Source organism: Spea bombifrons, chromosome 3 (assembly GCF_027358695.1).
Source record: "Spea bombifrons isolate aSpeBom1 chromosome 3, aSpeBom1.2.pri, whole genome shotgun sequence".
NCBI classification, from domain to species: Eukaryota; Metazoa; Chordata; class Amphibia; order Anura; family Pelobatidae; genus Spea; species Spea bombifrons.
Window position 1 is genome coordinate 63,223,290 of NC_071089.1, and position 12,378 is coordinate 63,235,667.

The 12,378-nt window shown below is 36.2% G+C and overlaps 1 protein-coding gene across 1 annotated transcript in view; it reads right to left on the reverse strand.

Moving 5' to 3' along the window:
• AFG1L (AFG1 like ATPase) overlaps positions 1-11,339 on the reverse strand; it is a 45,038-nt gene extending 33,699 nt beyond the window's left edge. Inside the window, exons 1-5 of the mRNA XM_053459951.1 lie at positions 11,201-11,339; positions 9,523-9,746; positions 4,924-4,975; positions 4,252-4,353; positions 3,608-3,738 (exon numbers count right to left, since the gene is read on the reverse strand). Coding sequence (XP_053315926.1) covers positions 3,608-3,738; positions 4,252-4,353; positions 4,924-4,975; positions 9,523-9,746; positions 11,201-11,339 — 648 coding nt within the window. The remainder of the gene's footprint in view (positions 1-3,607; positions 3,739-4,251; positions 4,354-4,923; positions 4,976-9,522; positions 9,747-11,200) is intronic.
• Positions 11,340-12,378: the final 1,039 nt, after the last annotated feature.

Below are 12,378 nucleotides of genomic sequence, written 5' to 3' on the forward strand. Positions count from 1 at the left end.
GCTCTTGTTTTAAATTCAGAATAGCTTCCTGCCTGCCCCATGTATGTTCAGATTCCATTACTGTATTAACATTATACTAGTTCAGCTGGAAGGCTGTTCCACTTACCCCTAATATCTAACATCTTCTCATAATATTTCTCTGAAATATACCTCTTTCTTGTCCATTTATGCATGTAAATGTTTCTATCGCATCCCTATCTCACTTATCTCCTTCATCCTATACATTTTGATATCCTCTAGCCTTTTCATATTTTTTTATCCTGTAAACTATTCATCATTTTAGTAGCCCTTCTCTGATCTCTCAAAATGTTTGAGTGTGTTTTTTTGTCAAACAAGCTCTAAAAAACACACCCCATAACGTTTCATTAATTGGACTCCAGGTTTGCTAACTCCTGACTCCAATTTGCTTTTGATGAAGTGATTATCCTAGGGGTTCATATGCTTTTTCCAACCCACGCTGTGAATGATGTATTCAATATGGATAAGGACAATGCAGTCATTTGTGTGTTATTAGTTAAAACAATTTGTTTCTGTTCATTAGTGTAACTTAGATGACAATCACATCATATTTTAAGACAAATTTATATGCCCTTACTTTTTCTTGCCACCGTACCGTATATGATTTTTGAGATCTGTGAAGTGACATAACCACATAATCTCTTTCCTGAATTTTAACTAGACACGTAGTGAACCCTGCTGAATGGACTACATTTTTGACTATTTACCCTATCTGAAATGAAATGAGCAGGACAGTTTAAAAACCATGGGTTTGTATTCAATTATAGTCAACTTCTAAGTGAAATTCTATCATTTTATTTTAGAAATACTAACCCCTAAATTCAGCAGGCTATATACTAGTATTGTGTACACCTACTCATAGCTGTTAAAATGACCCAAATCAGCGAGACTTCACATGTATTATATTATCTATGCTCAGCTCTTATTGGCTTTCATGGCAGTGAATACAAGTGGCAGCTTCACACAGTTGGAACAAACGTTAAGGTGATCCAGCTAATTAGAGCTAGCATAATGAACAAAAACAAACTACAATAAACGAATGTTATTTTACATTTCTATTATACTTGCAGGAGCATTGCTGAGATAGGAGGCAACACTAGGCTATGGCACTAGAACGGAGGACAAGTAGCCGACTAGAGTGGAATCAAATGATATGGATACTATTATAGGCGAACTGAACAACACAATTCAACAGATGGCCAATCAGCAAAACAAGCTGTGTTATAGTGCTACAAAGCTTTATCCTGTCAATTACAAAGAGTTGCCTTTCTCATAAACCTTAACCTGTAACATCCCTAAAGTAATACTAAAGAGAATGGTGAGTTAAGGCGTACAAAGAAGCATACTTCATACTATCAGCTGTGCAATTATAAGGCTTTTACTTTTATTCCCGCCATTATAATAGTACTTTTAAAGAGATTCACATTTTGTATATTTGACAAGGGTTTTTTTCCCGAGACACAGGACATACATTTCAACTATATGTGCTAACCTAAATTACAATAAAGGCAATATATAATATATTTGTACTGTGTGACATTAAAATAATCAAATATTGGGAACGTTATCTTCAATTTGAATTACTTTATAAAGGGACAAACATACTTCTCAGGTTATTGAAAATCAACTGGAAACACATTAGATACAACTTGTACCGGCTAGTAAGGCTGCCTCCTCTGATGCCGGTCATCTGACTATACGGGTGGCCGTTGCCCACAATGAAGCTGCAGGAGCAAAATACTCCGTGTATGCCAGTCAGAGCCGCACCGGATATACAACCTATTTTTTTTCACAAGGGTTTGTAAATGCAGAGGGCATTGGTAGGTGCTTGGTTTTATACACATGGTGATGTGTCTGATTTACAACACCTGAACTGAATAATTAATAGGTGTGTCCCAATACTTTTGTCCATATAGTGTGCTGAAGAACAATATGTAATATTAAGCAAAGGAGACATTTCAGTATTAACCCTATTGAAATTATAAAACTGAATGTGTATTAGTGCACCTGAACCAATAAATAAACAATACAACAATAAAATAAACAACAATACACTGGTGTTATAGCAAAACACTACTGCAGAACTATGATGCTTGGTTGATGAAACAAAGCCTTGTACCTGGAAATTGAAGTGAAACTTCATGTATTTGATACACAATTCAACTGCATTTTCTTTCTGTCTATTTAGATCTGCAGTTGTAATGATTTTCTCTTAACAAAGCTACATTACTTCTAAATCAATGTTTGGAAAGCCTTGTAATAACATTTGGATTATGCCACAAAGATAAATACTTTCTAACTGTCTTCTACCAGAGAAGACATTCACGATCAGCGTCTACGTGATGTTTTGACGCTACAAGACTCATGCCTTTTGCCTTTGCAGAACAAACTGATTTGTAAACGCTATCCAATTAATAAAGCAAGAGTCACTTGATGGCAGGGTTGCCAATTTGCGATCTTTTGATCTTGTCCTCTTACTTATACTGTAAAATTACCGCTCCGTTCCAGAGCGATAGAAGTAAGCAGAGAAACAATAGGCAATGTATTCTTGCGACAGTCTTTTTTTCAGTATCCTGCATTCATTATGCCGAAGAACAAAAGAGAAGGCTACAAATTACCACTAATGGCAGCCGACTAATGAAGAGAATGGAGAAATTTCATTAGCATTTAAGAGAAAAGATTTATTATGACCTAGAGTTGCTTTCTATTATGACTCACTTAAGTAAGAAAGAAAAAAAAAAGAGAAAAGAAAAATCTAATAGTTAATTTACATGTGCAAGTGCCTAGGGCTCTGTCATCTGCTGATTGGTACAGAGCCATGTAATGAATGGCAAATATAAGCATATATAACTAGTAATTAGAATTAGCACAAAAGACATGCATCCTGCTTGAAATCAGACTTTTTCTGGGGGCTTGTAGGTAGATTTCAAAATGTTTACAAAATTAGATGGGCCTTTTTGAAGGATTGTAGGGTAAGTATCAGGGTAAGTTAACACAATCATGGTTCAATTGTACATCAGATTGATTAACCTCTAATATTTTGTCCACTAGTTTAGAAAACTGCACAGAATCATACACAGGCATAACCAGTTAAGATTACTCTTCTTGGAATATCAGTCCTGAATGTGATAGAAATAAGCACTGAAAAGCAAAACAAGATGACTTTGTATTTTAAGATTTCATCGATAGCGTAACACAAGGTAAGACAATATAGAATATATTCCTTTCATCACCAGATTACTAAGAGATCCCCCCACTGCCATATACTACATTATATGAATGTATGTGTATATATATATATATATATATATATATATATATATATATATATACACACACACACACATAGATACATTTACACACACACACACACATACCATATTGTAGCTCTCATTATATTCTGTGTACATTCATATCATTAAATAAATAAAAGCTGTATACATTATGAGCCCCTGTATAATACGTATCTTAGTTTAAACAGCATATGTGCAAATAACCAAGAAAATCCCTTCATGGAAGTCATACAACAGACAACTATGCATTCTGGAAATGTTAAATGCATTGTCCAACTCATCCTGGCCTAACTCACCTGAAATTCATCAAAACACAAAAGACAGGCTTCTTCGCTGATTTCTTCAGCTATTGGGGCAATGGGGTCGTAGGTTTTGGTCATGAATCCTGCTTTTCTCTTTGGTAAACTTTTCTTAAGGCGATGAATTCCTAGGTTAATCAAAATGTGTTTCAGCGCTAAAATGAAAACTAAACAAAAAGCCAAGACTATCCAAATGCTTGGGGGAAAAAATCAGATCACGAAGTAATATAGCCCACAGTTTTTTTTAAGTTAAAGGAAGTCACAATAATGTTTTTTTTGACATCTGTTCTTGTTAATAAAACATGTTCTGCAGGATAGTGTGTCGATAGACAGGTTAAGGGATGGCTCAATGTCAAACCTATTTGAAAGACTATGAATGCATGAGAAGCATGTGTATGTCGTAGCTTACTACTTAACTACTGGAAAATATATGTATTTCTACAAGGTCCACTAGATTGCAGTACAATTACACGTTTAACAATAGACTTTCTTTTAGCAGCTTAAAAGTATCATTTTAAATAAAAATTCCATGTCAGGAAATGTCCTATTGTGGAGTGGTTTCATCTGGTATCTAATACATAATCAGATTGAAGGAATAGACAGTATATATCCATGTATACTTGACTGGTGTTATCACTCACGAGTATGGACATCAAGCATAAATCCATGGAAGTGTACTCGCTTTTTTTGTTCAACTTCAACATGTCCAAAAAACATGTCCATTACCATTGTTTTTCCAGTGCCTTAATAAAAAAAAAGACAAAAAAAGTGTTAGCACCGTTCATTCAATCTACAACAGGACTGACAAATCTCTCATTTTATTAGTGGGTTACTAGGCCCCATTCATGCGTGAGCTTTTACAGTTTTAAGCCAAAATGTCTTCTATGGGAACGGAGGGCCGGTTAATGGATTAGCAAATTATTACATTTTAAAGGAAAAACTAAACATATAAAGAGTTGACTTTATGGTCCACAATTTGTATCTGTTATGTGTCCTACCAATATGTTTTTTACCTATATGACAGAGTTCATTTATTAAAATCATGTAAAAAAAGGAAAAAATACAAGATAAGAAATATTGCATAATTATGTAAAAATTCTTAAAAGAACCCCATATTACCTTTTCTCTTTGAGAATGACAATTCAGTAAAAATATGTATATAGAAAATATATTATTAAGTTAGTATTTTCATAAAACCAGGTCAAAGGCCTGAATTTCGAACTTGCTGGCAAGGTGTATTCTATTTGTAGCTACCGTATAGAATTTTTCTAAAAAAGATATTTTCTTCACATTTCTGCCTTCATTTTACTTACCCACATCTCCAAATACATACAGTCCTTTGGGAGGTTTTCGCCTGGTAAAAATCTAAAGTAGAAATAAAACATTTGTCAAAGAGGTTGGAGCTTATCGAATGTGGATTATGTAGCCGCGCAATACATGCATCTAAAGAGGAAGCCACGTAGGCTCTACTATGTTAGAACTTCATTCTTCTTTTATTTCTTTACTAAAAAGGTGTCTTCCATACTGAACCGCAATACGCTGTGCATGCTTCCATTACTGCTATGGTTAAGGTTTTGGTCACCCTCCTATTTCAGTAAATGATGTAGTGATTAATTCCTTCATTGAGTAGTAAGCTCTCTGTCTCTTTGGTTTTGTTCAAAGACCCAGTTAAGAGCTCTGATGCTGCATAAAGAAATATCAAATAAATGCCAGACTGGAATCTAAAATGAAAGGGTTGCCGAGACCCACTAGAATCCGTTAAAGAGGGTTCTTGCTAGAATATTAAAAAAAAATGTTTCCATTTTTCTACGACCATGGCAGCAACATAAGAACAGAAGATAATTGAAATGAAAAAACAAGGCCTGGGAGCAATACAGTTACCAAGGAACTTCAGTTTTAAGTAGATATGGAAAAAAACAGGAAAACACTCATTAATTTGCAAGAAGATGATACGTGAAATATGCGAAGAAAAACATGTCCACCTGAGATCGCTGTATCTGGGCTTTCTGCAGACAATGTGCCTTCTGTTAGTTGTGAACTACCATGAACACAGCAGAAAATATTTATGTTATAGCTACAGATAAGATAAAAAATATGGTATACTAGCATATCTTGGAAAGTCATTCACCTCAAAATTTGTGATAATGCAATTTGACCAATTTGATAATAACAACTTTTATTCAGCTACCGATCCAGTTAATTCCGAGAGCCTGCACTAAAAAAACGTTTGAGTCCCGCTGGGAGAATGGAGCTATATAAATACTAGTTGTTAGGTTATATTAGGAGACTGCAGAAATATTCTGGCTTGTCCCTGGATTTTGGCAACTCTACTCGGTTGCAAGGTAAAAATCAATTAGACGTTCTCATGGCCAAGGGAAGCCCAGGGTTAAGGCAGACAGAATATAATTGGATCCACAGAAAAGCCTTAGGTCAAAGGAAAGCCAAAGACTGGTACAGAGGAAGAACACAATCATAGTGTACCCAGTGCTCAGGGAACCAAGTCACCTGAATTGGAGTAATACAAGCAAAGGTCAGTATCAGGGGTTGTGTGTAGATGCTGCAGCATGTTGGCAAGCTGTGCCTAGCCAATGCATCTGTAAAAGACAAATAAAGCCATACGCCTGTGCGTATCCAACAGCCACATAAGCTTAAATAGCGCCTGGAGAGCGAGGCACGGCAGGATCAGGGGATGCACGATGATGGGGCATGTGAGGCAATGATAGTATGATTCTTCTTCAAGTTGAAGACATACTTGGATATATAAACTAAAGGAAAAGGTGCCAGGACAGTTGTAGTTTCAACTCCCTCCCTTCACTATTCATTATGAAGGACCAACAGCGGCAATTTTGTCCAGCTAGAAAGGATGAGCTGGCCCTGTTGAACACAATGCACAAAGACATTCGGAATAGATCTCACTATCACTAGTTACATATTTCACAGAGACATACACTTAATAAACAATTGTATATGTACCGTTTACCCCCCTCCAAAAAAAAGAATGCAATCTACTAATGTATATGCACAAGAAATACACTTCAAGTGAATGCCAGCACTTACTTACATGACATTGTCTTCCTCCATTTTTGGGGAAGTTACGAACCTTAATAAATTTAACAATGGCAAACATTTGTGCAGGCAACAAATTTGCTTCGAACAGGTTGTTAATCAATTCTGTCTATGCTCTTGTTGGCATCCAAATAGTTAAAAAACAAAAACAAAAAACGGAGAAGGTACGGACCCCATTTTTAAAAACGAATAAGTAATTTAGTGGCTCACATGTAGAATGTTTAACTGGAAAATTACAGGGCTACCGTTATTATCATTTATTTATAGAGTGCTAGCAACAGCACTGAAAGTATACACATCTGCGAGTCTGACACAGATGGAGACAAACGGTGTGGCAAACCCCTCGCACCAGAGCTTATATTCTGAACGTTGGAAAGGAAAATAATGAATAGCTATTCCCGGCGTTATACTTAACCGCTAACACACAGATACATATACTTTAAATGTTAAGATGTAATTGTTTCTCGATGAAATAGGAACATAGCATTATTTTATTTTTTTGAAAGGACATCAAAATAGATTTGAATGTACCTTTCCACTCATAGAGAAGACACCCCGCTTGAATATGTCAGATGTGAAATGATGTGTATCATCTCATTTATGTTGCAGCTGTACATATTGTGTTGCTAATTCCAATGCTTTTTTAGGTGTCCGCGTTGTAAAACGCTATGATTCCACAACAACCCTTGTTTCTGTGTTTATAAGACAATTCATTGAACAAAAACTGAGTTCCTTCCTCATTTTCTCCCAGACATCGTCAGTAGAGATATATTTTATGTTATTACTTACTTTTCTAGCCGATGGAAGAGACAGCCCTCACTAATCATAAACTGATCTCACATGCTGAGATTTTTTTTTATTTGGCTATAATTTTATTACCTGAAAAAAAAAACCCAACAAGCTGTAGGTATTTTAAAAATATTCGTGCATCTTCCCAAACAATGAAGGAAATTATTTTTATCTGAAAAACAACCATTTTCACAGCTCTTTGAAAGAAACTCCGTGTTGTAACTTTATTCTTTCAAACAGCACACCAAGCTCTTTTTTGTTAAATATATCATTTCTCCTTCACAGATCCGTCATTATCTCCTTAAAGAATCAGGGACAAATGATTTCAGACGGAATATGCGGTATAATTATTTCCTTAAAAAGCCCTAGCATTATATCACTCACCACAAGGAACACTTCTGTGCAAAGTAGAACACTTCATCGCCTAAGAACATTTTCTTAAGAATTAAGACTTGAACTGCCCATGCAATGTAAATTGCAGGGGTTCTATAAAACTTCACAGAGTGTAACTTTTTATGATGTTCAAAAAAAAAAAAAAAATAGCATGCTTTTCTAAAAGAATGGAGATAAGGAACACAGCATATGTTTAACTCAAAAAAAAACACAACATTTGGCACCTACGGGAACATTTTTAGATTTGTAATAAAAACTAAGGAAAGGTTCTTCTGTGTCATTTTTTAAATTTACTATGGGGTAGTAGAAGCATTATTAAACACTCATCTACAGACACCAGACAAGCCAGAAGGCTTGTTTTTCCCTCAGAAATCTCATGCTGCTGCCACAACCACAAGGGATTCTGGGTAGGTGCATGCAAATAAGGTCAACAATGATCACCTTTGCCTCTGTATCCACTTTATACATGGATCCCTTGAAAGCAATCGCCCGCTGTACAAGACAGCTGAGATTTCTGAGGGAAAAAACAAGCTTTCTGGCTTGTCTGGAGATGAGTGTTTAATAATGCTTCTACTACCCCCTTAAGTGGAAGGGTTTTCCATCACCTTTACCCACCATAACTTATGTAATTAAATTTACTATAGCAGTATGCAAATGGGATGGATGAATGCGTTAGCTCTTGTCTAGAAGAAAGATCCATATGGGTTGCATGTTTCCATGTACCTCTTTGCGGGACTATTGTTTTTGTTAGTTGTTTTTTTTTTATTATGGGCTTTGTTCAAAGCAGATTCCAGGTCCGACACTAGAAAAATGTACTTCCTTGTAGAGTCAAGGATAGCTTTAGCTCAGCATAAATGGCCAGTAAGACCTGTTTCAACCTAAACACCAAGGGTAAGTGCTCCAATTGGGGGAAGAAGAAATAGGGAGGGATATAAAATAAAAAGGAGGGGAGATAATAGAGAAAATAATCAGGAGGAGAGAATGTAAATAACTGGATGGGAAAGTGTAAGCTGTAAGTGGGGGGATAGTGAAAAGACAAACTCAAGAGACGTGGTGGGAATGACAAGAAAGCGGTAGACAGGGAAAAAGGCTAGAAGATCGAAAAAGAGGTTGAAAAGGGCAGAAGGGCGGGAAAAAAACAAAAATAGCTGGGATTCAAGATAAGAAAAAACAATGGCCTTCTCTGAGGTGCTGGTAGTTTTGGGACCTAGAGAGCTTCCCAGGAGAATATGCAGGCATGCACACGTGTGGGAGGCTGAGGATGCAATTGACCCTAAACCCTTCTCTATAGGCAGCACCATATTTCTAACTGGAGGAAGCACTCCAAAGGGCATAAGCATCAGCTCGGTAAGCTACGTGTTCCACAGTGGCAGGTTGCTGAGTTTAAAAAAAATAAAAATAAATGTTGACTCTACGCCCCAATGATATTTTTTTCTAGACAGCGAACAGGATGTTATAGGTCACATATAGCATCGAGCCAAGCCTTCACTGGCTACATTTTAAGTAATAATTATTGTGGATGTGGCAACAACATTGTACAGGTTTCAAATACAATCTGATATTTATTAGCCCAGATGTACAAATTCATATGCTTGCTAAGCAAACCCAATCGTGTTATACAGATCACTGCAAACCCGTAAAACATTGTTTCTGATAGTCCTCACCTTTGAGAAAACTCCTTTCGAGTCTATCTTGTACCCTCTGAGGTCTTCATGAAGCTTATCCAACTGCTGCATTACTCTCCTTTGATGTTCATCTTTTCTTAATACTGCTTCCTTAACAAGATAATCATAATGCTGTAAAGGTCCGGTGCATTCTTCTAAAGCTTTGGAGTGTAGGTTAATTTCCCCGTTTGGTATCGAAGCCTCGGCTAACTGGCTAATAGAAGCTTTGGAGAACATTTGGAGAGAATGAAATAATATGCAATTAGTACAACCACGACCCTACCCGTGCCTAGAAGATAATTCAGAACAAATATAAGTACTATGGACAAAAAGCATTTTAAAGCAAGCAGCAATTGTCAGGCCTTTCCATGTTTAGTTTCATCCTGCGACATTAACACAGTTATTTTGAAACCTCACTTGGTAGTTACTGGATATTTGATGTTCATTGATATAAATATTGTCTGGTATGCTAATTTATGGAACGCCCAAAAAGCAATTGGGTACTGAAGGATCATGCGCTTCTCAGATCCAGTAGGTCCTCTTTGTGTAACTATTGTCACTTTTCAATACAAAATTTAAACTATGTTCTATTTGAGATGCATCTCCTAAAATTGATATAAACAATGTAAAGGTAAAGCAGACTGACAACCATAACCAATGTATCTTGCAAACCTATAATATGATTGTTGCTCATTGTCATGCAGCATACCGGTTCCAACACCCAAATCACCTTGGAAGGGTGAAACTTCCTAAACTGTCATTGAGTTTCCAGATGTCATTTCTTAACTATTCTGTCTCACACAAACACAAGTGTATTATTCAGTCACAGAGAAGTTATGACAGAAGATAGCGGCAGACAGAATTGTCTTTTTTGACTTTTGGGATCAGGAGAATCTAAACTATTGGCACATTTTGTAACCTCGAACCTCTTAATTTACTTACAGAAGATATGTAAACAAAAAAAAGACATTATCTGGAGTTTTGGATTCATTTATTTCATGTAAAAATCCATCCCCATTCTTTCCTTATAACATTTGTAACAACTGGTGTGCAAAGCCTAGTAAAAGAAAAAGTCCCTAAATAACCAGAACACAACTTTATTATTTGCACAAGTTGCTAGCTTGGTGTTTGTACAATTAGACCACTCGGAAACATACATAAAAATAGTGTATGGATATTTATTTTAATGTGAGATATATCTGCCATATGCACATGAGTTTCAAATATTTAAACTATTAATTAGATACACGGGTTGGCAGATTCTGTTTAGCAGCATCATATATTATATTAAGATGTTACGTTTTAAGTGTTATAACTGATTTTTGGTCTTGGTTTTTAACATCGCAGTCTATAGGAGAATTACTATTCTATAACTAGGGATATATTTTATACTGACAATAGAATCTGGCCCTATATAACCCAGTTTTTCACTGATCATCCTCTTCACACAGGTGGACTTTTTATTATATGACAAACAGAGATGGGGCTGACCCTTCTCTGTACTATTACATTATTTTGACAGGAGGTTCTGGACAACGACTTTTTACAGCTAGATAATTTTGTTTCCATAACGATTTATCCGATTCTTCTCTTCATTTAAACATTTATTTTTTTACCCTCCCTTCCAAACTTCTTTTCCCTGTCCTAGTCGACTTAGGTATCTATCCTTTCCACTAACCTGCCCAAGGACTCCACAAACGGGGTGTCTTTTGTACCCCCAACGCCCCCCACCGGGCACCGTAGTGCAGATGCCGAGAACACCGGTAAATCCTCCACATGCACCGTATAGAAATCAAGGGCGCTATGGGAGCCGCCATCTTTGAGGAGGCAAGATGCAATAACTTTATTGAAAACGGAAGGGTGAACAGAACAGCCGTCGGCGAGAACTGTGCTTTAGAAGCAACACTGATAACGTCGGGTCATACAAATGTTTTGTGTTTTTTGCGTTGCTTTGAATAGTTCATTTTCGATATTTTTCTGTTTAATTATTATTATTATTTAATGATCACACCTTCAGAGCATTGCTGAATACTCCTTCAAAGGTGAACACATCTTTTTTTTTTCCCTTTTTCATACCAAATAAAAACGAATGAAGAAAAATATTTGTCCTTTATTAATTAATAATAATTGTCTTTTCATATCATCCATTTTTTCGTCAACATATTATTTAACTCTTCCTCTCCTTTTGAAAACAACCTTAATAATGATATTTTTACTGTACGTTTTACTGAATATTTGCAAGATTTTATTTTTTAGAATATTTACATTTATGCGTATGTTTGTTTGTAATGGCATGTTTGTTCGAAATGGTGTAAAATTCAATATGAACCTTGTTTTGTGTGAAACTGTTTGTTTCCAGCCTATTTCTCGTAGGACACACAGATACTGGGTCCATCCTCTGCATTGTAACTGTGGAAAAAAACGCCAAGGCAAAACCCACATGGCTTTTTCATGGCGTTTTTTCTCTCCCATAGACTTCTATTGGAGAAAAATGCCAAGATTTCCTTGCAAAAAACGAGTGTCAACATGCTGCGATTTTGAAAAACTGCCACAGAGCCCAAAAAAGCCGCAAATCGCCAAAGAGGACTGAAAAAACGCCAAACAGAAAAACGCCAAGTGGATATGACATTCTGCGATTTCCTATTGAAGAACAGCTAACATCTGGCCGTAGCGTTTTTTCACAAAAAAAACGCCATGTGGCTGAATTGGCGTTTTTATGGGCGTTTTTAGCAAAAAAAAACAAGTGGAAACCTAGCCTTACCCTTTTTTATGGCATGGTCCTTGGCCATATTAAATTAAAAGTCCAGTCCTCTACTACAAAAGCATATCCGAAACACTACAAAATAAGTCAAGGGT